At 35.5% G+C, this 26,649-nt stretch overlaps 2 protein-coding genes across 3 annotated transcripts in view; one reads left to right on the forward strand and one right to left on the reverse strand.

The window, feature by feature from the left end:
* Positions 1 to 14,306, forward strand: part of PIK3CA (phosphatidylinositol-4,5-bisphosphate 3-kinase catalytic subunit alpha) — a 113,025-nt gene extending 98,719 nt beyond the window's left edge. Inside the window, exons 15-21 of one of the 2 annotated variants that reach the window (XM_067738096.1) lie at positions 1,029 to 1,135; positions 1,652 to 1,773; positions 2,612 to 2,690; positions 6,000 to 6,170; positions 6,777 to 6,894; positions 7,251 to 7,402; positions 8,214 to 14,306. In XM_067738096.1, coding sequence (XP_067594197.1) covers positions 1,029 to 1,135; positions 1,652 to 1,773; positions 2,612 to 2,690; positions 6,000 to 6,170; positions 6,777 to 6,894; positions 7,251 to 7,402; positions 8,214 to 8,484 — 1,020 coding nt within the window. In that variant the 3' untranslated portion in view covers positions 8,485 to 14,306. The other variant, XM_067738097.1, reaches the window with a different exon arrangement.
* A 1,586-nt stretch (positions 14,307 to 15,892) lies between these two features.
* Positions 15,893 to 26,649, reverse strand: part of KCNMB3 (potassium calcium-activated channel subfamily M regulatory beta subunit 3) — a 75,427-nt gene continuing 64,670 nt past the window's right edge. The window contains 8 exon segments of the mRNA XM_067737146.1: positions 15,893 to 17,535; positions 17,538 to 17,687; positions 17,690 to 17,749; positions 17,752 to 17,830; positions 18,669 to 18,799; positions 18,802 to 18,867; positions 19,570 to 19,628; positions 22,164 to 22,355. Of these exon segments, the coding sequence (XP_067593247.1) occupies positions 17,405 to 17,535; positions 17,538 to 17,687; positions 17,690 to 17,749; positions 17,752 to 17,830; positions 18,669 to 18,799; positions 18,802 to 18,867; positions 19,570 to 19,628; positions 22,164 to 22,355 (868 nt within the window). The 3' untranslated portion in view covers positions 15,893 to 17,404.

The raw sequence follows: 26,649 nt of genomic DNA on the forward strand, positions 1-26,649 counted from the left end.
GTCCCCAAAGGACAGACAATGTAAATTAGTAGTACTGAATACATTTTTTCAACATTTTCATTAATGTTGCTTGAAGAAAAAAACAACTTAAAAAGAAAGTTACTGTATTAATCTAAATGTCATACAGTATGTGACTGAGTTGATTTTATTGAAATTGTGGTATGTAAGTTCAAATACAGGTTATTAGAAAATAATTGTATTGTTTCTGCTGCTGGAATTGTGAGCAAGAAGAAATTAGACTGCTTTGAAATAATAAAATTTATTATATTGTAACTAAGGTAAGAAAAAAGAAATTAGATATTAGTTAAATTTGTAAATATAAGCATTTCTTCTAAAGTGAAGTTTTCATATCACAGATTGGCTGTGATACAGTGGATTAAAAATGATTAAAAAAGGATGTTTCTTTCCACTTACGTACTAGAACCTTGAGTATAGAATGAGACTTTTCCCAACAATTTCTTTTAGACTCACTAGACCTTTTTTATTGAACAGAGAATGTGGTGTTTTCTGCAAAGCTTAAAAGTAAGGTTATTAAGCTAATGTGATATCTCCACAGTTTTTCCTCTAGAACAAAGGTCAGCAAACTTTTTCTTAAAAAGCTAGATAGTAAATATTTTAGACTTGGTAGGCCATGCAGTTTGTTGTAACTACTCAGCTCTGCTATTCTAGTGTGAAAGCACCAATATCTAAGTGAATGGGCTTGACTATATTCTAAGGCAATTTGACTTACAAAAGCTGGCAACTGACTTACAAGCCATAGTTGACCAAGCCCTGCTCTAGAGCCAGAACACTGCCTCGGTCAGCATGCAGAGCTTTTGTCACAGGAAAGTGCACAGTACTGTCACTCTCACCTCTCTGTCTGAGTTGTGCGCTCTGTGTTATAGAAACCCTTCTAATTAGAATGCAGCCAATCCAGGATATGGATTCAAAGACTACACAATAATGAGGTTCCAGTGTATAAAAGAGATTAGCAATTAGTTTTACCTTTATCAAATCAACTTCTAACCATGATTATGCTCATTTATCAGGTACAGATGAAATTTTTAGTTGAGCAAATGCGGCGACCAGATTTCATGGATGCTCTACAGGGCTTTCTGTCGCCTCTAAACCCTGCTCATCAGCTGGGAAATCTCAGGTAAGGTACTTTATTGGAAGTTTTATTGATACATTTAAACAAGTACTTTCTCTGGAGAACGTCTTGAAAAAGTCAGAATGTCATTGTGTTCAATAATATATGCTTGTCTCTCTCCTTTTCCTACCCTGCAAAATAAGAGTAGTAAAATTTTCTTAAGTTCAGACCTGCATTTATTCAGAATGAGTTTTTACTACTTTAATAATAGAATTTAAAACTTTTTATGGCCAGAATTTCTGGTATCATTGGATAAGAAATGGAATGTAATAGCTGTAAAACAAATGAGATGTCCCTATATTTGTGGAAAATTCATATTCCATTTATAAGAAATTTTTAAGCTTAATATGTATTTTTTCTTTATACTACCTCAGAAATTAATTCATAAATAAAACTGAGGAGAAAGTTTAAAATTGTTATAACACTTCAAAAAGCTGTATAGTATATATATTTTAAAATAAATTGAGGCTACAAAGAATAACAAAGCTAAGGTGCCTAGTAAATTTTTCAACTATTTTAAAGGCTTGAAGAGTGTCGAATTATGTCCTCTGCAAAAAGGCCACTGTGGTTGAATTGGGAGAACCCAGACATCATGTCAGAATTACTCTTTCAGAACAATGAGATCATCTTTAAAAATGGGGATGGTAAGGAAGAATATTAATGGACTTATGATGCATGAATTTAGTTATATTTTTATACACAGGATATTTATGAACCCTGAAGATTATTGAAAGCCATTTAAGGAATATGCATGTGGTAAAATATATAATATTAAGCAAATGTCTTAACCTTTAGAATATGTATTTATAATTATTGAAAAGGAAAGAAGTACTAGGTTTAGAATCAGAAGGCCTGAAAATCATTTTGTTCAGCTGTGTATCCATTCACTCCATAAATATTTGACATGCTAGGCCCTGAAGTTGTAAGAATACACAAAACAGAATCCCTGCCCTCTTATAGAGTTTACAGTCTAGCAGGGAAAAGAGACATTAAACAAATAACTACAAAAACAAAATTACAACCCTGGTACAAAGGAAAAGTGTAGTCTGCTGAGGAATCATAAAAGAAGGTCCTAATTTATTTGGAGAACAGGCTGTGGGGGAATACATTTTTATATACTAAACAAATGTATCATTCATGGGTTTTCATTAGGAAATGACCTTTCAGCGCTGAATTCTGTTAATCCAAATATTTTAATATAAACATGTTCAAGTTTAAGGATTCAGAAAAATAAGTAATTTAAATATTTTAATTTAATTTTTTTGTGAAATACATGCCACGTTATCCTACATTGTTATACAGATGTGTTTATGCAGATACTTTAGAAATGGGTTAAAGACTAAGATTATTGCTTCCTTACAGATTATTTTGAAGAGCAAACATAGTTCTGTATATTTTCTGTTTGAAAACATTGTGATGAAGTGATACTCAAATTTGTGCTTGTGGCATTAAGTGTTGGTATACATATTCTTTGAATTTCAGATTTACGGCAAGATATGCTAACACTTCAGATTATTCGCATTATGGAAAATATATGGCAAAATCAAGGTCTTGATCTTCGGTAGGTAACCAATAAGACAACATGTATGCTGAAAGTTATCCTGAAAAAGTAAACCATTAGTAAATTTTAATTGTAAAATATATTAATTATAAACAATATAGAGGCATATATCTATAAATAAATGTATGGAGTGATAATTAACACTAGTTGATTACACTGTGGTACTTTCTATTTGTCCTCTTCTTCCTTGGCTTAGAATAGCTAATGAGATTCAGCTAGGTAAGAAGAGCTATTTCCAATAAGCTGATAAAGACTCTGCAACTGGTCACTAACAATCTTTCCTTGGTATCTGCAGGAGATTGGTTCCAGGACCACCGCCAATGCCAGAGTCCACGGATGCTCAAGTCCCTTATATAAAATGGCGTAGTATTTGCATATAAGCTGTGCACATCCTCCTGTATACTTTGTCATCTCTAGGTTACTTATAATGCCTAGTGCAATGTAAAGGCTATGTAAATAGTTGCCAGGGCACAGCAAATTCAAGTTTTTCTTTCTGGAACTTTCTGGATTTTTTTCCCCAAATATTTTCCATCTGCAGTTGGTTGAATCCGAGTATCCAGAATCCTCAGTTATAGAGGGCCAACTGTATTTAGGAACAGGACATAGGAGACAAGAGACACAAAAGGCCCCATTTTTTATTCAGAAGTTAAAGAGTTTAAAAGAAGGTTTCTTTCATTATATAAGTTTTCTAATTCTAAAACTTTATAAATTCTCTAATCTTGAGTCAGTTTTTCAGCAAAATTTATGAAAGCAACTAATCTTAAAGTTTTTGCCATTTTGTTGGTTTCTGCCCAACCTTCCCAGTTATCAGCATCATCTCCAAGTTTTCTATCCTGCCACATCTTCTCCTAGTCATTTTTGTGTCTAATATTTTATCCTTCTTTTACTTGTCCCTTTGCAAATTCAGGCAAAGTCCACCCTCTTCAAAAGTACTTTTGTCTGTAACTCTGGTAATTACAATATTTAATTGTAAATTAGTAGCTATACAAAAAAGTATCTAAAGTTAAATGAGCTATACAAAAAAGTATCTAAAGTTAAATGAGCTAGATCGTTGGAAAGTAAGTTGTATCTTTGGAAAGTTGTTACGTTTTTTAACTTAAGTAAATTTAAATTTAAATTTATATTTAATATAAATATTAAATATAAATTTAATATAAATTTAAATTTTAACTTAATAAGTAAATTTAAAATTAAACTTAAGTAAATTTAACTTAAGTACATTTAAAATTTTTATAAAGTTTAATATCTTTAATAATAAGCTTGTAGGACTATGTAACGCTTTAAGCTATGAGCATGTTCAACAGTAATAAAATTAAGAGAAAATGCTCAGGAGTACCACCTTAAGAAATTCCTTTATTTACCAGAGCAGATAGAAGAAAAGATTCCACAAGGAAAATGGTCAAAAGGGTAGGAAGACCAGAGTAAGTGATTCACAGAACCCAGAAAAGGGGAGAGATTCACAAACAGTTTACAGTATCAGGTGCTTCAGGAGTTATAAGAACTATGAAAAAGGCCTTGGATTTGATGATTCATGGTTAGCTTTAAGAAGAGTTGAGTCAGTAGAGTGATAGAAATTAAGCTACAAGGAATTAAGTGAAAAAAGAAAAATAAGTTTAGACTGTTACTCTTTTAGGAATTTAGGAAGTACAGGAAAGGTGGAAAGAATGGACAGTAGCATATGAGAACAGGAGAGCAAGAAAAACCATACTTCAGTACTTATGTGCCAATGGGCATATTAGGTGCTTTTTTTCCATTGTCTCTTTAAATCCTCACATCTCTACCCTTGATTACATGTCCTTTTTAATATTACATGTGATGAATGGGAAATACCCATAAAGCACTTCGACTGCACACCAAAGTATGGTTGTATCAAGGAAAAATCATTGGTGGGTTATTTGAGTTGTGGGCTAAACTAACTGCTTTTATCATGGAACATCATTTTTACTTAAAGAATAACTAACAGACAAGGTATGATTATTCAGACATGGATATTTGGTAAACATTTTCTTGAAAATGAACAATATGAGACTCTTCAGGGAGAACAACTGACAGTATTTGTTGTCAAAAATCAAATTTAAGCTTTCAAGTAAAAATTAGAATTTTGAAAACCTTGTATCTACTGCTATGAGCTTCCCCAAAATTAAAGACTTTTCTGATGAGATCAGTGATAATGTTAACAATTGTGATTTTTTTTTAGTTGGTATAATGAAAAGGAGATCAACATTTGGAAGATCTCCATAACTCAGTGAACTAATATCTTCCAAATGACCAATATAGGATATTATAAAGTCATATATGGGTAGAAATTCCATTCAGAGGCAAGATAAACAAATGGGTCTTCATGTAACAGAGTATGAAAAGTTTACTGTTATGGTTTCACATTCCACATTGCAACTTAAGAAACTATCTCTTGTCAAGTTTTGGAACAGTAGGAAAGAAAAATATGTACAATTATCTGAAAAAGGCTATTACTCCCTTTTCCAAATACATATCTGTGCGAGGCCAGATTTTCTTCATATGCTTCAGTCAAAACATTGCATTAGATTGGATACAAAAGCATTCATGAGAAGCCAGCTGCATACTATTAAGCCAGACATTAAAGAAATTTGAAAAAATGGGAAACAATGTCACTCTTCTAAGTTTTTTTTGTTTGTTTTTAGGGTTTTTGTTTTGTAAAAGATAGTATTTTTTATATAAATGAGTATAAATATTACTTTAAATGAATTAATGAATATTTTAATTTTAAAATTTCTCCATTTTAATGTCTAATGTCAATAGATATAACCCAAATAAATAAAAGCTTTTTGGTATCCTTGATAATTTTTAAGACTTTAAAGGAGTCCTGAAACCAAAAACTTGAGAACTGCTACCCTAAGGTATTGTTTAGATGTCAGTTAAACATCTTTAAATTCACCCATTATTTTTAAAGTCATAAATGTTTATAAACTTTGAATAGCCACAATAATTTTCTTCATGCTTTTCTCATATACAATTAAATGCTTTCACAGTTGGAGGTTATAATAAATGATGGCAGATAATTTGATTTTTCTAGGAATATTTGTCATGTTGTAATAAAAGAAAAGTAAAACTAGGTTAAAGGAGTAAAGGTCATGCATGAAAAATTTGCAAATAGAATATTCCTGTATTAGCCTTGCTATTTTAGGGAGCGCCCTTCGAGTTGCTAGATGGAATGATGCTCGATTCATCAATCTCCTAATAAAACCAATTAGATCTTCACATTAAAAAAAAGATAAAATATTTGCTGTTTTAAAATCCCATCATTTAACTGCAGTCTTGTTCCTTTTTCAGAATGTTACCTTATGGTTGTCTGTCCATTGGTGACTGTGTGGGACTTATTGAGGTGGTGAGAAATTCTCACACTATTATGCAAATTCAGTGTAAAGGAGGCCTGAAAGGTGCCCTGCAGTTCAACAGCCACACACTACATCAGTGGCTCAAAGACAAGAACAAGGGAGAAATGTGAGTTTATTATTCTTTTCTTTCTATGCTAGTAGAAGTTTGTATCTGATAGACAAGATTTTTAATGGTTGTGTATATTTCTTTGAGTTAGACCAGAAAAGAAAAAAAAAACTGTATTTACATTGGAAAAAGATATGTTCAACCTTTGAAATATTTGAGGTTATTGAGTTTAAATGATCAGAATTGCTTATAATTTGGTGAAATCCTGTACATTCACCTTAAGAATCTAAAATGTGTTTTTCTTAGTGCTTATTCTTTTTTTAAAAGCTAAGGTTAAATTAATTAAAATTAAAAATTTTACTCCTAATTCATTGTTAAAATGATTAGAAAAAATTTATTTTAATGACATAAGTATTTGTTCACTATAAGAAGAATTATGCTTTGGTCAGAGAATATCTAGAAATTTTCTTAGAAACCTTTGAACACTTGAGAATCCCAGAGTTCCTCAGATCTTCAAACATAATTACTTCCTCTCCCTAATGTCAGTGATTGTTTTCATTGTTTTAATACAGACTTTACTAAAAACTTTGACCATCTTTTCCCAGTTTGGACTGGATCATTCTGTATTTCCATACTAACTCAAAGTTGTTTATTTCTTCTTTGTAGATATGATGCAGCCATCGATCTATTTACACGTTCATGTGCTGGATATTGTGTTGCTACCTTCATTTTGGGAATTGGAGATCGTCACAATAGTAACATCATGGTTAAAGATGATGGACAAGTAATAGCTTCCTCTTTTAAATGTGTCAACATTCTTTTTGTTAATATTTATTTTTTTACTTATTTATTTGGCTGCACTGGGTCTTATTTGTGGCATGCGGGATCTTCGTTGCGGCATGTGGGATCTTTTAGTTGTGGCATGCAGGATCTTTAGTTGCAGCATGAGGGATCTTTTAGTTGTGGCATGTGGGATCTAGTTCCTTGACCAGGGATCGAACCCGAGTCCCCTGCATTAGGAGCACGGAGTCTTAGCCACTGGACCACCAGGGAAGTCCCTCGACATTCTTAAATTTACTAATTCAGGACATTGTATTTCTGCATTTGTCAAACTATAACATAATTTCTTATTTTTGAAAGCTGTTTCATATAGATTTTGGACACTTTTTGGATCACAAGAAGAAAAAATTTGGTTATAAACGAGAGCGTGTGCCATTTGTTTTGACACAAGATTTCTTAATAGTGATTAGTAAAGGAGCCCAAGAATGCACAAAGACAAGAGAATTTGAGAGGTAAGTTCAAGACATCAAAAGCACAAAATAAAGAATTCTTGCTGCTCTACCAAAACAATCGATATTTTTCAAGCAATTTAAAAATAAATGTTTTATTAACATTGTAGCATAAACTGGATATTTTATTGTGTTTATTTTTATTTATTTATTGTGTAATGCTGTGAAGGAAATGGAAAGAAAAACCAGTTTAATTTATTGATTTAGTTAAGGCCTAAAAAGAAAGTGATCCTTAAACTTCATAGTACATTAAAAGTTTTTGTTCACTGCCGTTTAAAAATTGGATTCCACCTTCGCTTTATTAACAAATCATGTATAGTGCTTCAAACAACACTTTTTAGTCATACAATCTGAGGAATTCAGTCAACCATCAATACCATGTTTATTCATAATTTTTCTTAACCACCATATGGGGTATCATTAGTCTATCTTAAACCTTAAAGTACTTTTAAAAACCTTTTATAAAATTCTCTTTTATCTATAACTCAGTCCTGGCCCTAACCTAATCCCTAGAGGCTTTAGTATGGACCAGTTCATACATTTAATAAATCCTTATTAAATTGCTAATGTGCCAGGCATTCTTTTAGGGGCTGATGATAGAGCAGTAAACAAAGTGCTTATGGACTCACAGAGTTCACATTCTGGTGTCAGGTAAAGGGAACAGAAAGTGTTGGTAAGAGGAGTAGGGAGAAGAATGCTGTATTTTATAGTTTTGTCCAAGAAGGCCTCTCTAACTTTGTGACATTTGAGCAGAGACCTGAAGGTATTAACACGTTTTACTCCATACTAACCAAACTGTTCTTATTACTTGTAGGTTTCAGGAGATGTGTTACAAGGCTTATCTAGCTATTCGGCAGCATGCCAATCTCTTCATAAATCTTTTCTCAATGATGCTTGGCTCTGGAATGCCAGAACTACAGTCTTTTGATGATATTGCATACATTCGAAAGACCCTAGCTTTAGATAAAACTGAGCAGGAGGCTTTGGAATATTTCATGAAACAAATGAATGATGCACATCATGGTGGCTGGACAACAAAAATGGATTGGATCTTCCACACAATTAAGCAGCATGCTTTGAACTGAAATGATTAAGAAACTGAAAGCTCAGTATCTGGATTCTATACTGCACTGTTAATAACTGTCAACAGGCAAAGACTGATTGCATAGGAATTGCACAATCCATGAACAGCATTAGAATTTACAACAGGAACAGAAATAAAATACTATATAATTTAAATAATGTAAACGCAAACAGGGTTCGATAGCACTAAAATAGTTCATTTCAAAATTAAGCTTTAGAATAATGCGCAATTTCATGTTATGCCTTAAGTCCAAAAAAGGTAAACTTTAAAGATTGTTTGTATCTTTTTTTAAAAAACAAAACAAAACAAAAAAAAACCCAAAATATATAGAAATGATGGAGAAGGAAAAAGAATGATGTTCTTTTTTTGTCTTGCAAATGTTTTATGTTTTGAAATGTGGACACAACAAAATCTATTATTGCATTAGGTCCAAGTAAACTGGAGTTTGATGTTAAATTACACTAAGATTGGAAAATAATGAAAATTTTTATTTTTCCATTGCTGTTCAATTTATAGTTTGAAGTGGGTTTTTGACTCCTTGTTTGATGAAGAAAAATGCTTGGGGTGTAAGGGACTCTTGAGATTTCATCAGAGACTTTTCCTTTTTAATAAATCAAACCTTTTGATGATTTGGGGTCTTATCTGCAAAGTTTGGGAAGCAGTCACAAATGAGACCTGTTATAAGGTGGTGTTTTGGGGTTTTTTTTCTGGACAGTATTTACAAGAATCTGATTCTTATTTCCCAGGGAAATTCTGGGCTCCCACAAAGTAAATAATCATCATAGAGAAAGAACGAGCAGGAATAATTCTTGCTCCAGAATTGTACAGTATTCACCTTAGATTTTTTTTTCTCCTTTTGCAATGAATTGAATACATTTTTCATGCATGTTTTCCAGAAAATAGAAGTGAGTATTAATGTTATTAAAAAGATTATTTTTTTTATTAAAGGCTATTTATATTATAGAAACTATCATTAATATATATTCTTTATTTACATGATCTGTCCCATAGTCATGCATTGTTTTGCACCCCAAATTTTTTATTGTTTGTAGCAGCATGGTCAGCGTTTCTCTTGATCTGTGGGTGAGGCTCAGGCACTATCCCATTTATACCAATGACTAGTGTATAACTACTTAAGGAAAACAGATGAAAGTTCCTCCTCTTTCCTTTTATTTTCTTCTGTTTTCACTTGAATCCCCCATCTTCCATCCTCTTTTATAGTTGAGAATGCCTCAACCATATGAAATTAGTTACCAAAATTAACACAATTTAGACTATCTTCCTGATTGCTTAACCCCTCTACCAAGGTATGTTCATGAATAATACTTTATAATAGGGGGAATAGAAACCATGAACTTTTTACCTTTTTAGCCTATTTATTCAGTATCTCCATAATAAAATTAGGGCCTTAAACCATTTTAAGATCATGTCCCATTTCCGAGTTGTCAGGACTCACTCTCCAACTTTATTAAATTGCATTTGAGCACAGGATACATTCTTAAACATTTTGAAAAACATTAACCCAAGATGTAGGGGCTAAGGCTAGTTATCACTCTACAATCTGATATTTTACTCAGTATTTCAAATGAATGATTAATGCCCTAGGACATAGCTTTAGCAAATGTCCAGGTGCCACACCAGAAAAAGTGCAATAATTTACTGACAGTTTTCTAGACTAGGCATATTATTGGAGTACAACTTTATGAAGACTGCACATTTTATACAGCATCACTTAAAAGATATTCATTTATGAAATCAGTTACCTATAGTAGAAGTCTTGAATAGTGAACGGGACTCTAATACAAATACTCTTAATATTTGACTATTTTAGAACCCTTAAAGGGCATAATTACTGGAGATTTAGGTACCTCACTAAAGCATGTACATAATATTGCGAGCAAGAAAAATAAATTTGGGGACTTATTTAGGGAACTTACTTCCCTAAACTGTCTTAGAATAGTTAAGAAGAATTTAAACTTTGTTTTAAGCAGGAGACCAGATAGATTCTTTTGAAGATACAGATTTCATAACATTAAAATTTCATGATTAACAATCAGTGTCTTTTAGATTTATTCAGTTAATACATACTAACATCCCAGTATTTTCTATATCAGGGATTAATTACAGGAAAACTCAGTGAAATGGTACAAATCTGAAGCTTTGATGGTGGAATCTGAAGTTTTTAACAGAGAACTGTGTTTTATTGAGTGCCAAAAAAGCTTTGAGCTTCCTTGCACAAAGTTTATACAATTTTTGCATTTTTCACATCAGTCCAGATAGTTCCCCTTCCCCTAGGACCTCTCCACCATTAAAACACAAGCCACATAACTTTTATCATTTACGTTTATTTTTAAGTTATTACAACCAAATTAATTCCGTTTGAAGAAATGTAGACAAATTCTATAAAGAATATACATTAAATGAACTAGCTAAATGCAAAGTACATTTCAAACAAATCCAAGCAGAGTTTATGTAAACAACCTTAAAAATAAGGGAAAATGGATAGGTAGTACTCAGAAGGCAAGGAACCAGAAATTGAATTAAATGCTACATGGGGTGACTAGGATATGTTTCAAGTCAGTGATAATATAGCTACTTCCAGGTACTTGAGTATCAGAGATCAATTCCAGTTGGTCAGTTTCTATGACTGACCATCCTTGTCATTGAATGTGGTATAACTGAGTATTGGCTCAACAATTTCATTTGGTCACTTGAGCAATATTTCCTTCAGTGACTATTTTGGAGAAAAGAAGAAAATCAGGTTTAAAGAAAATAAAACTAATTTAAACACATTCTAGCAAGAAATAACTATTTGAAAATCATGCTTTAACTTTTTATCATTCTCAGCTATATAAAATCATTTATTTTGAAGATTTTTAGAATGCTGTTAATTTAAAATCTGTTACTCATGTTGTGGAATTTGGTTTTTTAAAAAGATGTTTCTAATTGGGTTTTTTAAAGAAGAATGGAATTTGGTCACTATTTTACAATAGAACCTAAGCTTTTTGTGGTTCTTAGTGTCCTCTGTAAAACTTAGTGTCAAAGTAATCAACTTTGAGGTTTTTCCCTTCTAATCTGCTTTATATTACAAGCCCTTTAGGAAATGGGAACCTGGTGAATATACAATGAATTGTAAAATATTTTAATGTGTAACTTTTTCAACTGTGAAACTATGACTATTGGTTTTTTGAAGAAAACAGCTGCTGATAAAGTATTTTGTGTAAAGTGTAGTTCTTATTAATCAGGAAAATAATCAATTACTTGATTAGAATGTATATACCCTCTTGGATTTTATTTTAAATGGATTGGTGATTTTCAAATAGGTAAAACACAGTCCATCTGTATTTTTTTTCCATCAAAAATCTAGTGATTTGGCATTTATTAAAAAAATTATGAGCAGCCTATTTTAAAGGCACCATGGAAATTTCACAGTACATAAACTTGGGTTTCTTAATGATTTGTAAATCCATTTAATTCATATCATGACCAGTAGCTCATGCTTGCCAACTTTTGAAGAAATTTAATTTCCAGCATTATTTTAAAATCAGCAAGTTAACTTTTTCTGAATGTTATAAGTTCCTTTTGTTTCTGTATCTGCACAAACTGCAGACCTGGGCTGGACCCACACATTCAAAATCCACCTTAAAAATTGATTTTGATGTCCAAGACATCACTAAAATACTTCAGTTTAAAGACCATATGTGGTGTTATGGATTGTGGTGCTTCTACCATTCAAAAACAACTTTCATACTTCAGATGTTTTGGAGAAGAGGGGAATGTGGAGGGAGGAGTTGCTTGAATGAATTACATCCTTCATATCCATCCTGCTCAGATCGGGCACTAAGAGATGGCTGCAAGTTGTGAGAGTATATTGTGCGTACATGAGGGAATTAACTCTTCATCAAGGATGGGATTGTGAAGGCTGAACTATATAATTTAGCACTGATAGAATCCTCAGACAATATCAATAATTCTTGGTGACAGAGAATAATACAGCTGGGCTGTTTTTTAAAATATAAAGACAAACCATTTTTATTTTTTAATTATTACATTAAAAATTGTAAATGTATCTTATGTGCCATGGCCTGGGAAGCCTTTTTTCTTTTCTCTTCGAAGTTATTTTCACTTTCTGAAAAGAATATAGTGTTTAGCTTACGATAACTATGGTCCTGATAAAATTGGATGGGTAACTCTACCTCAGAAGGTTAATAAGGAAAAAAAATAGATGAGTCAATAATTCAGTACTTCCGGCTCTGATACGACAGAAATTTGCAGGGCACTGTATTTTAGATTTATAAAGTCAGAGTTGGCATGCCTTGTTTTTAATGGCATTGGAGACATTAAGAAAAAAATTGTGTTAAAATTTAATCTTTGCTCCAACCATTAGGAAAAGGCAGTAGTGCCAGGAGGTTCATGGTACTGGCTTCTTGAATTCGGCATTTGAAATTAGTTTTGTTTTCTTTATTATTAGTGAAATTGGTGTGTGTATATTTGCAGACATTTCTATTTGTATACACAGTGCTTGCTAGCCCTAGTCAAGAGGCATCCTTTATAAAAGCTGTAAACATCAAGGTTCTAAAATTCAGAAGAGTTTAAAATTGATTAGGAGTTTCCCAAGTTGGGATGTTAGTTTTTAAACAAGCTTATTTCCTTCAAGTACTCCACTTGAGTAAGGTTTTGCACTTTTTATCAATGCAGCGCCATTCCTTTTGCTTGGTTTTAGATATGTTCATATTTCAGCCATGCTAGGTAGCATAAAGTGATAGTTACGAGCCATAAGAAAATCTTAACGACTTAATTTTTACACAACTACATTTAAGAGTTTTAGCAGGGAAGAAAAAAGTAAAATCAGTCCACTGTACATATTAGTGTAGTTTGGTAGCTGATTTTCACTACCAACAGTAGACTCCAGTCCTCATGTTGGTAAGTATGGGGAGGGTAATGCATTTTGTAAGCATTAAATTAAGTTTATGAATCTATCTAAAACATTATTTAATCTCTCACTACAATAATTTTGTGGTTATGCTAAGAGCCATGTATACTTTTAGGTGATTCTTTCTTTTGTTAATCCTAGGATAGCAAGGAGGCAGAAAACCTTCACTGTTTTATTATTTTCTCAGAATATCTTTAATAAGGCTAAACTCCTTAATTCTAGTATAAATTTCCAAATGTGGTCACTATCCACTGATTTCACAAGAAAAATCCTCTTATCAGATTTATGTTCCTAAGAGTACTGGACAGCTTGGCCTTCATCTGATTTGTAGAAATGTTTTTGGCTATGGAACCAAAGTTTCTAATGCAGTTAATGGTTTCAATGTGACTCAGTCCTCAGACTTTATTGGATTGAATAAAATCTAAAGGAATGTATGCTTTTAGAACGTAACATCTTGGGAATGTGGCACTACCAAAATTAGAGTACTGATACATCAACTGTTGACTTTGGAAGCTTCAAAAAGGAGTTCCCATCACCCTCTTTAGCCCGATTTATTGTAGCAAATCTATTTCACTATATTTTGTCATTCAATGAGTTGGAGTCCTATGGTATACTGCATTAGTTAGGAGGAAAATGTTTTTAAATGTTCTTTTAATGATGGCCCAAAAAGTATTTGACACAGCAAGTGCATGTGTTATTGTACTGAGAATATAGAATAATACAGTGTCACTAAATTTAAGACCTCTCCCCAGTCTTGCTGTTCCTGGCAAGAAGTTTGGCCTGTGACTGCACTTACTGTTTATGCTCATCAGAAACTGTCAATGTCTGCTTTACTTTAACTTTGCAGTCTGTAACGTCACGCTGTTTATTAAAAAAAAATATTACTTTGACTTGTGTCCAAACAATCCTTAGTGTACTACATGTTAAACAAAAAACTGTGATAATTATATTTTGCCATTTCTTTTTAATACTTAACAGCACACCAGTGTTGCTAATAATCAAAATTTAGCTGAATTTGAGTTCTTGTCAATAATGACTAAGTATAGTTGACTAAAAACCTGAAACTATTATGCCTTAAAAGCCAATTTTTCTGTCCCAGTAAAGTGATGAATATTAGAGAAATACCTGTTTAAATATTAACTTCCTTTAAGCATGAAGAATTATGTGCTTGTATTTTAAGCAGAAATATATGTGTACACATACATGTATGAATGTGTTTGTATGTGTGGACAGACTTTTTCCCAAGTCAGTTGATGACTAGAACCTAAAAGTGAAGTTCAGCTAGAAGCAAACTGGTTTTGCATTCAGCTATCATAAACCTTGCAAAAGGTAAGTCTGGGCTTTTCTTGGACCAGTAATTCACATGGGCATTGATATTTAGTACTTCTAAGCAATTCACAGCAAATAATTGCTAAAATTTTGTTTATTTTCCAAATGGTTAGAGTGACTTTGAGTTAACATTGTTGTAAACTGACTTTGTTCTTCAAGCATAATGTCTCTCTTTCCTGACATGGACCAAGTAGCCACTAAATAAATGGAAAATTGTAGTATTTGAAACACTTTAGGTTTCACACTTTCATGCACTTCAGGTTTCAGACTGTTTTGAATTTGTTAGAAGAAAAATCCAAAGAACTGCATATTGTTAGATGGGTGTCAAACTTACTAAGAAATGGAATAGATATGTGCCCTTAATTTAAGAAATCTAGAGAATCTCAATTTGCAGAATGATTTAAAGTGTGTATGCATACATATATTTTATTATGGGGAAGTCTTTGGCATACAAAATAACTTATTACGACCTTTTAAACATCATGTTCTGGACCTTAAATGCATATGATATTTAGCCAAGAGAAGGTGGGGAGGAATCCTTTCCTGCAGCTCCCTACCCCAGCCCCTATACCCAGCTGTCCAACAAAAGGTACCAAGACCGCTTGAATTTATTTTTAATAAGAATTGTGTATACTTAAGGTTTACAATATGATGATTTGATATACATAGTGAAATGATTGCTACAGTCAAGCCAATTAACGTATCATCTCCTCACATAGTTACCTTTTGTGTGTGTGCGTGATGAGAGCACCTAAACTCTATTCTCTTAGCAAATTTCCAGTATTCAATACAGTATTATTAACTATAGTCATCATGCTGTACATTAGATCTCGAGATTTATTCATCTTATAACAAAGTTTGTACCCTTTAACCAACATCTCCCCAATTTCCCCCACCTCCCCACCCCTGGTAACCAGCATTCTGCTCTCTGCTTTCTATGTATTTGACTTTTTTAGATTCTACATATAAGTGAAATGCAGTTTTTTCTTTTCTGTGTCTGAATTATTTTACTTAGCACAATGCCCTCCAGGTTCATCCATGTTGTTGCAAATGGCAGGATCTCTTTTTAAGGCTGAAAAATATTCCATTGCATGTATTTATACACACACACACACACACACACATATATATATATATATACACACACACATATATACATATATCACAATTTATTCATCTGTTGATGGACACTTAGGTTGTTTCAATATCTTGGCTCTTGTGACTAGAGCTGCAGTGAACATGGGAATACAGATATTTCTTGGAGATCCTGATTTCATTTCCTTTGGGTATATACCCAGAAGAGGGATAAGGCTGACTGAAAACTGAAACTTAGCAAAAGTTTTGTTATCTACTAACAAACATTTTTGAGCACCTCTGCTACGTACCAGAAACTAAGCTAGGTGTTTTACATACTCTTCCTTGTTTCTTCTCTAAAAATAACCTCATGAAAGAAGAGATCATCCCCATTTTATAGATAAGAGTGGCTCAAACAGTTCAGCTGAATTGCCCAAGGATACATATCTGAAAAGTTGTAATTATGGCCTACAAATTCAAAAAAATTGTACTCTGAGATACATGTTCTCGCCACTATTCCACACTAGAAAGAGGAGAAAACACCAAAATTGTTCACTGCTGGTGAAGTCAATAGTGCTCTATTATTCATTTTATTTAATAATGTGTGACTTGCACTTATTTGCTAAAAAGAATTAAATTGGCTTAGAGTCAAAGTTTCTGTTTTGATTACATCTACGTATAAAAGTTGTTTCAAAAGTCATTCTTTCTATGTCCATGATGTACAACATTTTTAGTAAAATTGTAAAGATACTTTGAGGAACACTGGTTTCAAAACGAACTCTGTTTTCAACTCATATTCACCTTAACCTGGAAAGCACTTGTTCGGAGAGTCTTGTGACAGTATTTAATAACCATGGTTGATTCATTAATTAAAGTACGGACAATTGTTGACTATCCATGTGGGACTTTTCTATGATGCGGATTACCTGAGATGAATGTTAAATTCCATCCAGTACAGCTTCTCCCTACTTCATAACATATTTCTAGCTCTCACTCCCTCCAGAATGTACACAAAGAACAAAATGCGCTTACGGAAAGCATAATTAGAAACACTTGTCGCTCAAAGAAAAATCACATGGTACACGGCAAGGTTAAGTACAAATAAGGCTAAGCTTAGTGAACTTCCTAGGCAGCGGCTTTCCTCCTTTCTCATGGATGGTGAGGTAAAACAGTAGGTCCACATTTTCTGAAATTATCAGATTATTATCTTCTATAGTGAATGAACTGCTCTTCACTAAGACTTGAGAAATGTTTTAATGTGAACTATGTTGCATAGAACTAGACTGGCTGTTCAGTGCTCAATAGCTTAGAAACCCTCCTCATTTATTTCCACAATGACAGGTTCTAGCTAGAGCTGATATTAGATGAAGCACAATGACTGTGAGCTCATTTTGCCCTGTGGAAACAAAAAATGCTTCCCGGCTGATGTGGAGAGATTTGGAGTAAAAAAAAGATGGTGAATTTATATGTATTTATAGAATAAATAAATACCTAATGAGACTTTTTAATGAGATTTTTCTTTCCCACATGAAATGTCATACCTTGCTTCTACGCAGTTAGTTTGCAAGCAGGCATAATTAGGTCCTCAAGTGCAGAAATTGCAGGTATCTGAAGGCCTGGACTTTGGCCACCATCTTAAGATTTCTCTGCTCCTTCCTTTGCTCCTCCCAACACTCCACAGTTTAAATTGATGCTGTGCCATGTAAGGAACTTTGCACTTACCTCGTCTCTGAGTGCAGTGCTATATTTTTCACGTAAGAGGGACAGGTGTTGTGTTAATCTCACCATGCCAACTATCAGGGCGCCATGTATCAGTCACGAAGGCCAAAATAAACAGTGGAAGATAACCATTTGGTCATATTTTTTATGAGAATGACATCTTCGGATCGGCTGTCTGGAGTGTGGAAGCATGAAAAGGGGGTCCCATTTTGTGATCAAAGAATGCCTTTATGTTCAGAGCACTATCGAGCAAATCATTTCTATCCCAGTAGCACTTAGGTGTATAGAAGCACTAGGAATATGGAGGAGGAAGAAAGGTGAGGGCACTGTCTCTGAAAACAAGCACTTAAACAAAAGCTTTAATTCTGAAATCGCTTCAGACTGAAGCTGTGAGGAGTTTTAATCTCAGAAGGTGATGAAACCTATACATAGCTCATGGGGAAGGGTTGCCAGGAGGGCAAACAGTGAAATGGCCATTTCTGAGCGCTAAACAGGATGTGGGAATAAAGACATTGAGGTTTATCGCCATATCCACCAAGCACTCACGACACTGTGCCAAGGGCCCACAAAACTGTTTGAGACCTTAAAGATTACTGCATCCAAAACAGAAAACCAAACTCGTCAGATTGAAATTAGTGCTTAAGTAAACACAACAAAGTGTAAAACGTCAACTAATCTAATACAGCTCAACTTTTATAGTTATGTGAAAATGTACCCTTTAAATCATATGAACCTGTTCAGTATCCTTTAAAGGATAATCTTTAAATTTCTTTGATAAGAAAAATTACTTGTTTGATTTAAGGTGGACTGTAAGTACATTTTAACGTTTTCGATATGATGGGAAATGGGACCTCCAAAAATAAGACTGCCAAAAATAAGAATGATGAATAATTCTGTTCATTGGCCCAGTCTTTAAATTCCAGACACCAATATGACCTCTCTTTTCTATATACCCCATTTTTCCTCCAAGAATGCTTTTAGCTTCATTTATCCTGATTGGGTCATTGTCACAATGTTCACTGGAAGAAAACAGATTTATCTAGAGATGGCTACTGCACCTTGCTAGGGACAGTCTGCCATGGAAAAGTTGCTGTAATTAGAACTGTTTCATTACATGAACTTTACACTACCTTGGAATTTATCTGGACAGCCTCTTCATTATAATGTAGGAGCACTTTCTGACCTGAATGGGTGAGCTTCACAAACACCTGCAGACACGGGTACTTGCCCTGACATTGGCAGTCCACACCACAGGTGAAAGACAGTCCATCCAGTCGTCCAAGATGTGCGTGTGGATGATAGTGCAGTTAGATTCTTCTCCCTTGAGTGCTTCAATTTGGAAAAAAATAAATGATTTTCACCCCTAGAAAATTTAGTCCTATATTTCTAATGTGGTAACCCAAGGCATCTATTTCAGAGCAATGTAGGATGATTACAGAAGGCATCTAATGATTTGGGAGCATGGAGAAGCTTGCAATGGGACAAACAGCAGCAAAGTGCCAAGTTCCATCTCAATTAAGACCCTCCTTGCATATTTCTCACTATAGATCAATGGTTTTCAAACTTCAGAATCACCTGAGTGGGTTTCTTAGAATGAAGAATTTGTTAAAACATGGGTTCTATGACTTCACTCCCAGGGATTCGGGTTCAGTTGATCCAAGTTGAGGCCCATGAATCTGTATATTTAATAGTATTTAAGTTGCAGGTATTTGGAGAACCACACTTTGTGCAATATTATCCTAAATACCGTAACCACAAAGATTCACACTCAGAAATCTTCTCTCTCCTGCCTCATCATCTCAAGATGCACCCACTGGCTTGTCCTGGTGAAAATGTGCCTTTGGAAGAAGTCCAACCCCAAGGCTCTTAGACAACATAGACTCCGAAAGTTGTGGTAACAAGGTACAATTCCACTCTACTTCCAAAGAGGCAAATGCAAGTCATATGAGGAATCTCTCATTAGAAAACTTGCCATGTTTTTACTATTAGTAATTTCCTTAAGGTCAAGAACTATATCCTATTCGTCTTTACGTTCCTCAAAGCATAAAGCACAATGCCTCTCACACAGTAGAAGCTCAATACGTGTTGTACTGAATTAAATTTTAAACATTCCTTGAGAATTTACACATGCACTGCATATACAGAATGTCACAGGTGCAATGAGACGGGGCAGACAAAATTCCTGCCCATGAAGACTTTGCGGTGGTGTTGAAGAGAAAGGACACTTGTGTATAAAATAATTAGAGAACAGGTCCAAGATAAAGTAAACGAGAGTGAGAGGAAAGGCTCCGATTGAATGCACAGGTCCACCTCCTCATGTATCCTCACACTCACATCTAGGTGAGTCTTTGTGTTTACTTCCCTGCGCCTTAAACACAAGAAGTTAGATTAGCAAATTCTAAAGCCAGAATGTTTGAAAAGCCTTGTTTAGCTAGGTTCAGACTGCACTCTCATTAAGATCTTGGACTGTATGTAATCATTTTTCTTTATTAACATAACAAACTGAGACACACTGCATTTTAATATGATCTCAAGGCCCAGGGCATAAAAAAAAAATCACTAGATATGGCCTTAGAGGAATAAAATACTGGGCAAGTGAAAATGCAAAAATGGAAAATAAGGTTCCTTCACAGGTTTAGCACTGGCCTGATTTTCACAAAATTAATTTCTCTACTTATTTAGACCAGGCATCTTTAAGTATTTAGAGTTGTCTGCCTTTCTCTGTTAGAACTTAAAACTCTCTAAATCCTAACCAAGTGCCAAACAGAGTTTGATTTGAACCTTCCTTGAGGATTTCAGGAAGCTCAAATATAGAGAGTGGGATATTCTTTCCTATGTACAAGGGCCAGGCCAGAGGCTTTCAGGTAGAACCAGGAATGTATTTAAGGCTGAAACATTCAGCATGTTCTTTCAATAGTATTGTGTGTCTATTTGTCTACAAATAGACAAATTCCATCGTTTGATTGAGAATTTAGGGTATAAGGGAGTGGGGATAGGTATGAGCTACCCAAGCCTCTCAACTGTTATGAAGCAAAACCTTCATCTTTTATGAAGCAAAACTATTCTCTGGTGGCACAAGATCACAAGGCAAGAGAGATGAGAACTCACCACTCTTAAACATTCCCTTAATTACTTCCAGCAAACTATTTCCAGAAATGCTTAGAAAAGTAAGTTTTAAATATGAGTAACAGTTTGGTACTAGCTTACAGAAGGTAACTTCAAACCATCTCCCAAATATATCACATTTAAAAAAAATAATCTGACCTGCACACACATGCACACACTCACACATTTATTGAACTTATGTAGATGTATGTAATGCAGATATAGATATATAGATGGAAAAACGGAGTAACAGGAAAAGGAAGGTAGAAAGCTAGAATGAAGGCAAGAGTAAGGTACAAACATGTAGCCTCCAGACCATAAGATCCCCTATAGTTATAAAAGCTGGGCCACAAATTTGGCTCTGAGCTTCCTAGCAGCCAAAGCAATGAAGGAAACACAACTAGATAAAAGATTCCTGGTGTCCACTGAATAAAAGCAAACTGGTTGATCAGGAGCAGAACAGATTCTCCTGCTGCTAATATCAGAGAGACAATTCCCCTGGAATCCTTCCAATGGTGGCACTGTGTGCTATAGTGGAGGATAACCTCCATATTATTGCCCTAACAATGGTAACTCAGGAGTGGTGGGAGATGAATCTGATATCAGAATAACAAAAGCAGGCCATACAGTTCCTTTCCTATGACCTTTTTCTTCACTGAACTCCTAGGCCTCCCTCTTCCCCTACCCCCTGGGCCTTCTGTTGCTCTTCGGCTAGCCAAAGGGGAGGTATACCTTGCTTACCCCCTACCCAGTGCCACCCTCCTCCAAAGTACCCCATGTCGTGTGAGCCTGTCTCCAAAATTAAACAGCTCCTCTACAACCCTAATCAACACTCCCATCCTCCTCACTGCAGCAAACTTCAGTTAAGTATCAGGAGGTAAAGAGTCTTATATCAGAATGAATAGGCAGATTCTTTACTGGCTATATGACCTTGGGTATTCTACTTGGCCTTTCTAAGCCTCAGCTTTCTCATTCATAAAATGAAAGTTAAGTAATAAAATAATACTTCCATCATGGACTTGCTATAGGTTTAAATAGGATAAAATATAATATATATTTGACATATATATTTAATAAATGGTAACTTATTACATGTATTTACTAAGGAAACTACTTAAAAGGAAGAAAACTAATATTTATTGAGCAACTACTATGTGCCAGGTAGCTATTAGCAAACTCAAAAAACTCAGACTCAAAAAACTTTTGTTATGCTCATGCAAAAGCTCATGCTCATCCCCTTCCCTGGGATATCTACATGTTAAAGAAAGACTTTACTACCTACAGAAATATCTAATATGTGGACCATTGTTGAAAGAATTTTGAGATTGGAGGAGGGGAGCGGCAAAGGAGTATCTTCCACTTTCTTACCACCTCTTCCTCCACACCCAGTTGCCTCCCAGCACTGAGAGAGGAACAGGGATTCTGGAGAAACCAAAGCCAGCCTCCCCTCCCCTCCTCTACCACTGTGCTTGCACCTGATTTGAACTGGAAATTCTAGGTCTCCTCTCTCTGTTTCTTACCTGAGCATGAAGGGCTTTAGGATGGTTATTCCAAGCAAGAAGAACATTAGGACAGAGAAGCCTATCATTGCAAACCCTAGCAGCATGGCTCAGTCCTCTGCAGCACTGGATGGCAGCTTCCTGTGCACATCTGGCGGTTCTCTGTCATTGTAGTCTATGTTTCTCTTCCTCCCCAAGGTAGAAAAGGCTGTCCTTTGTGGGAAGAGGGAAGGAGATATTTCAGTAAGCTCATAAAGAACTGGGAACAGTGGTGATTATTCTGTGGAATATAGAAATATTGAATCACTATGTTGTACACCTACCTGGAACTAGCATAGTGTTGTAGGTCAATTATACTTCAATTTAAAAATTAAACAAATAAACTATTTGTTTTTAAAAGCCTAAGTGTAAATTCTAACATTTTTAGAAGAAAACGTAAAACAAATCCTTTATGATCTTGGTGTAGGCAAATATTTCTTAGATACAACACACAAGCACAATCTGAAAGAAAACAAACTGGTAAATTGGACTTCATCAAAATTTTAAATTTCTGCTCTTCAAAAGACACTGTTAAAAGAATGAAAATCAAGCCCAGACTGGAAGAAAATACTGGGAAATCATTTATCTGATAAAGGACTTGAATCCAGAACACATAAAGAACTCTCAAACTCAGTAATGCCACACAATCCAGTTAACGATTTCAACAGCCACTTCAAAGAAGTTATATAAAGAGCAAATAAGCACATAAAAAGATGCTCATTAGTAACTTGTACATTAAAACCACACGGAGATACCATCTCACCCCCACTAGAATGGGTTTAACCAAAAAGACAGACAATACCAAGTGTTAGAGATGATGTGAAGGAACTGGAACTCTCCTACACTACTGATGGGCATATGAAACAGTATAACCACCTTGGAAAACAGTTGGTATTTCCTAAAAAAGTTAAACATATATGGGACCATATGACCCAGGTGTTCCATTCCTACGTATTTATTTACCAAGCAAACTGAAAGCGTATGATCATACAAAGACTTGTACACCGACGTTCATGGCACCCCATTTGTAAGGAGCCCAAAACTGAAAACAACCCAGATTTTTATCAACAAGTATAAACTCTTACATTCACACAATGGAATAATACTCAGCAAGAGAACTGATAAACACAGTACTCATGATGAACCTCAAAATAATTACGCTGAGTGAAAAAAGCCAAACAAAAGAGGACACGCTGTATGATTCCATTCCTACAAAATTCTAGAAAATGCAAACTTATCTTTAGTGACAGAAAGCAGATTAGCGGTTACCTGGGGGTTGGAGGAAGATGCAAAAGGACACAAGGAAACTTCCATGGTAGTAGGTGATGGATATGTTTTTTATCTTGATTGTGTGATGGTTTCACTGGTACACACACATGTCAAAACTTACCAAATGGCACACTTTAAATATGTGCCATTTGTCATATTTCAGTCATAAAGCGTTCTTTGACAAATGTTAAAAAAAAAAGTGGGAACATTTACCAACCCATGGGGGATGGAGGGATTATACCATTTGCCGCCCACCTGAGGGTTGTAAGCAGGTTTGATGCAACACAATGAGATCTTATATTCAGAGCATGGTTAAAAGTCCATCTAAACAAGCTAAGATGATGTGTTATAAAATTTTTTTTTCATGTAACAAAACTAAGGAATGTTGCCTGGGTTAAGTCTTTAGAGATCTGTTTAATCAATGACTAGGAAAGAATTACCTATAAGTAGCTTTCATTCATTTTATGTAAATAGTGTTATAAACTTACTTATCTTCCAGGGAAATTGCATATTTCCCCTGAAAATGTTTTTTACATTCTTTTATGAATTCCATATGGAAAGAATGACTCCGCAAGCTCACATTTGGAATTAATAGCATCCTGAAGTAGAATCTGACTTGTTCTTTCATATCCAGCTGTTGAGAAGGCAGCACATCCACCACATGGCTTTCTGGCCCAGGGCCCAGTCCGTTCAGAACAGTGAGGGCCTCCCTGCAGGCGTCTCCCTCGCCCACCTCTCCTCTGTCCTCATACAGCTCCACACAAGTGGCCCTACGCCTCTTCTCTCCCTCTCTCTGTTCTGCTCTAGCAAAGGAGGTGATAAATTCTTTCACAAGGGGGCATCCAGGGATCAAAGTCCAAAACAAAGGTTGCCAACTGGTGACCCATGGACAGTATCCAGCCCACAGATGTGTTCTGTTTGGCCTTTTCTGTGTGTGTGGTTTTTTTTTTTAATGTGGGATTCGTTGCTAACACTTTAAAAATCATGAAATTTCTCACAAAGATGCTGATTTCTACTTTTTTAAAAATAAATTTATTTATTTATTTTTGGCTGCATTGGGTCTTCATTGCTGCACGCAGTCTAGTTGCGGCGAGCGGGGGCTACTCTTCGTTGCGGTGAGCGAGCTTCTCATTGCGGTGGCTTCTCTTGATGCAGAGCACGGGTTCTAAGCGCGTGGGCTCAGTAGTTGTGGCTCACGGGCTCTAGAGCGCAGGCTCCATAGTTGTGGGGCACGGGCTTAGTTGCTCTGCAGCATGTGGGATCTTCCCGGACCAGGGCTTGAACCCGTGTCCCCTGCATTGACAGGTGGATTCTTAACCACTGCGCCACCAGGGAAGCCCTGATTTCTACTTTTGAAAAAACATCACAAGGTCCACATTCCTGCCTATGAACAGCTGGCCAAGTCGAGTAGAGGCTGCCCCTGTGGACAGGGGTGTCTTCTCCAATCTGCAACAGTCCCACAACTTCCTGTGGTCACTGTCACTGATTTGCTATTCCCTGTTCAGCAGGCATTTGTGTCCTGGAGGTACTTCTATTTTAAGAAGCTTAACGAAATCTTAAGCCAAACAAATGCAGGGTAAAAATTCAGGGTCCATCAAGCTGTGTAAAAAGCTTACCAAATTCTGAAGGTGAGCAAAAACCCTGTCAAGGGAATCGTTTTCCTCCAAAAGCATATTTTATAGTTTATCTTCCATCCTTCCCCCTTTCTCTCCCTAATTCCCTTTCTCCCTAGCAGTATCTTCGAGTCCAAAGAGAGCGAAGGGAATGTCGGGCGATGCAGGGTATTCCAGGAGCCTGGTCTGGGAAGCACTGCTCTCAGGAGATGGTAACAGTGTCGTTATACTACTCTGGGAATCAAGGACCTGGTTTGGGGATTTTTAGTCTCCTTTGATATTTTACCTTCTATCATCCCACCCTCAGAGAATGGGAAGGCAAAAAAAAAATGTAACGAAAGTTAAGCCAGTATATTTTATAGTTTCTCAACAAATATGATAGCTTGATTAAGAGTTTTAGCCCTAAAGGAAGGTTTGGATATTTTGTAGGTTCCCAATACCCAACATCCAGCATTTCCCTCGTGTTCTGAAACTGGGCTTTTAGTTGCTTTGCACTGTAAAGTATCCGGCGGTTTATCATCAGATATCCATCAAATCCACAAAGAGGGTTATTATGAGGCCTCTTTGCCATTTCTGACATATTGATTTAACATACCCAGTTATAACTGTATGATTTAACATACCCAGTTATAACTGACATAACTTAATTCTGATCTCATTTAGGAATAAGACAGACCTGGTAGTAAAATAGACTATGTTTTATCTTTCTAATATTTCTGTCCACTTTGTTTCAAGGCTTCATGAAAAGTTGACAACCTCAGAGACCTCTTGTGAAGAAGTTATTTCATGTTTGGAGGGAGAGATAATACAAAATAATTGCTAAAAATGAATACACAGCTATATATTTTTAAAATTTATTTTTATTTTATTTTTGGCTGTGTTGGGTCTTCGTTGCTGCGTGTGGGCTTTCTCTAATTGCAGGGAGGGGGGCTACTCTTCGTTGCGGTGTGCAGGCTTCTCATTGCTGCAGAGCACAGGCTCTAGGCGCACAGACTTCAGTAGTTATAGTGCGCAGGCTCAGTAGTTGTGGCTGGTGGGCTCTAGAGCGCAGGCTCAGTAGTTGTGGCGCACGGGCTTAGCTGCTCCGCAGCATGTGGGATCTTCCCAGACCAGGGATCGAACGCATGTCCCCTGCATTGGCAGGCGGATTCTTAACCACTGCACCACCAGGGAAGCCCACACAGCTATATTTTTATTATTGTAATAATAATAGTCTTCTATTTCTCCAGCAAAATGGACTAGATACCCACTTTAACTGTAAACATAAAAATTCTGGTCAAAACTTAAAAAAAGAGTTTGAAATACTCAAAGGACAAAAACTATGTGAAAGTAGGAACCCAGAAGGGAAAGCAGACTGGAGTAAATTTTAACCTTGAGGACATTTGCAGAACTTGGTGACCTTGAGCTTCAGTCTCACAGTTTGGGGGTGGGGGGAGACACAGGGACAGGAGACAATGCCCAGGGCCTATCCAAGGTGTGGGAGGTAATGCTCTCCACGAGAGCTGGGACCCATAAGACCTTGTACTCAGTGTAAGGCTGAATTGGAAGTAGCCACCTCCCACACACAACTCCCTAGGAGACTGCAA

Source organism: Pseudorca crassidens, chromosome 5 (assembly GCF_039906515.1).
Source record: "Pseudorca crassidens isolate mPseCra1 chromosome 5, mPseCra1.hap1, whole genome shotgun sequence".
Classification (NCBI taxonomy): Eukaryota; Metazoa; Chordata; class Mammalia; order Artiodactyla; family Delphinidae; genus Pseudorca; species Pseudorca crassidens.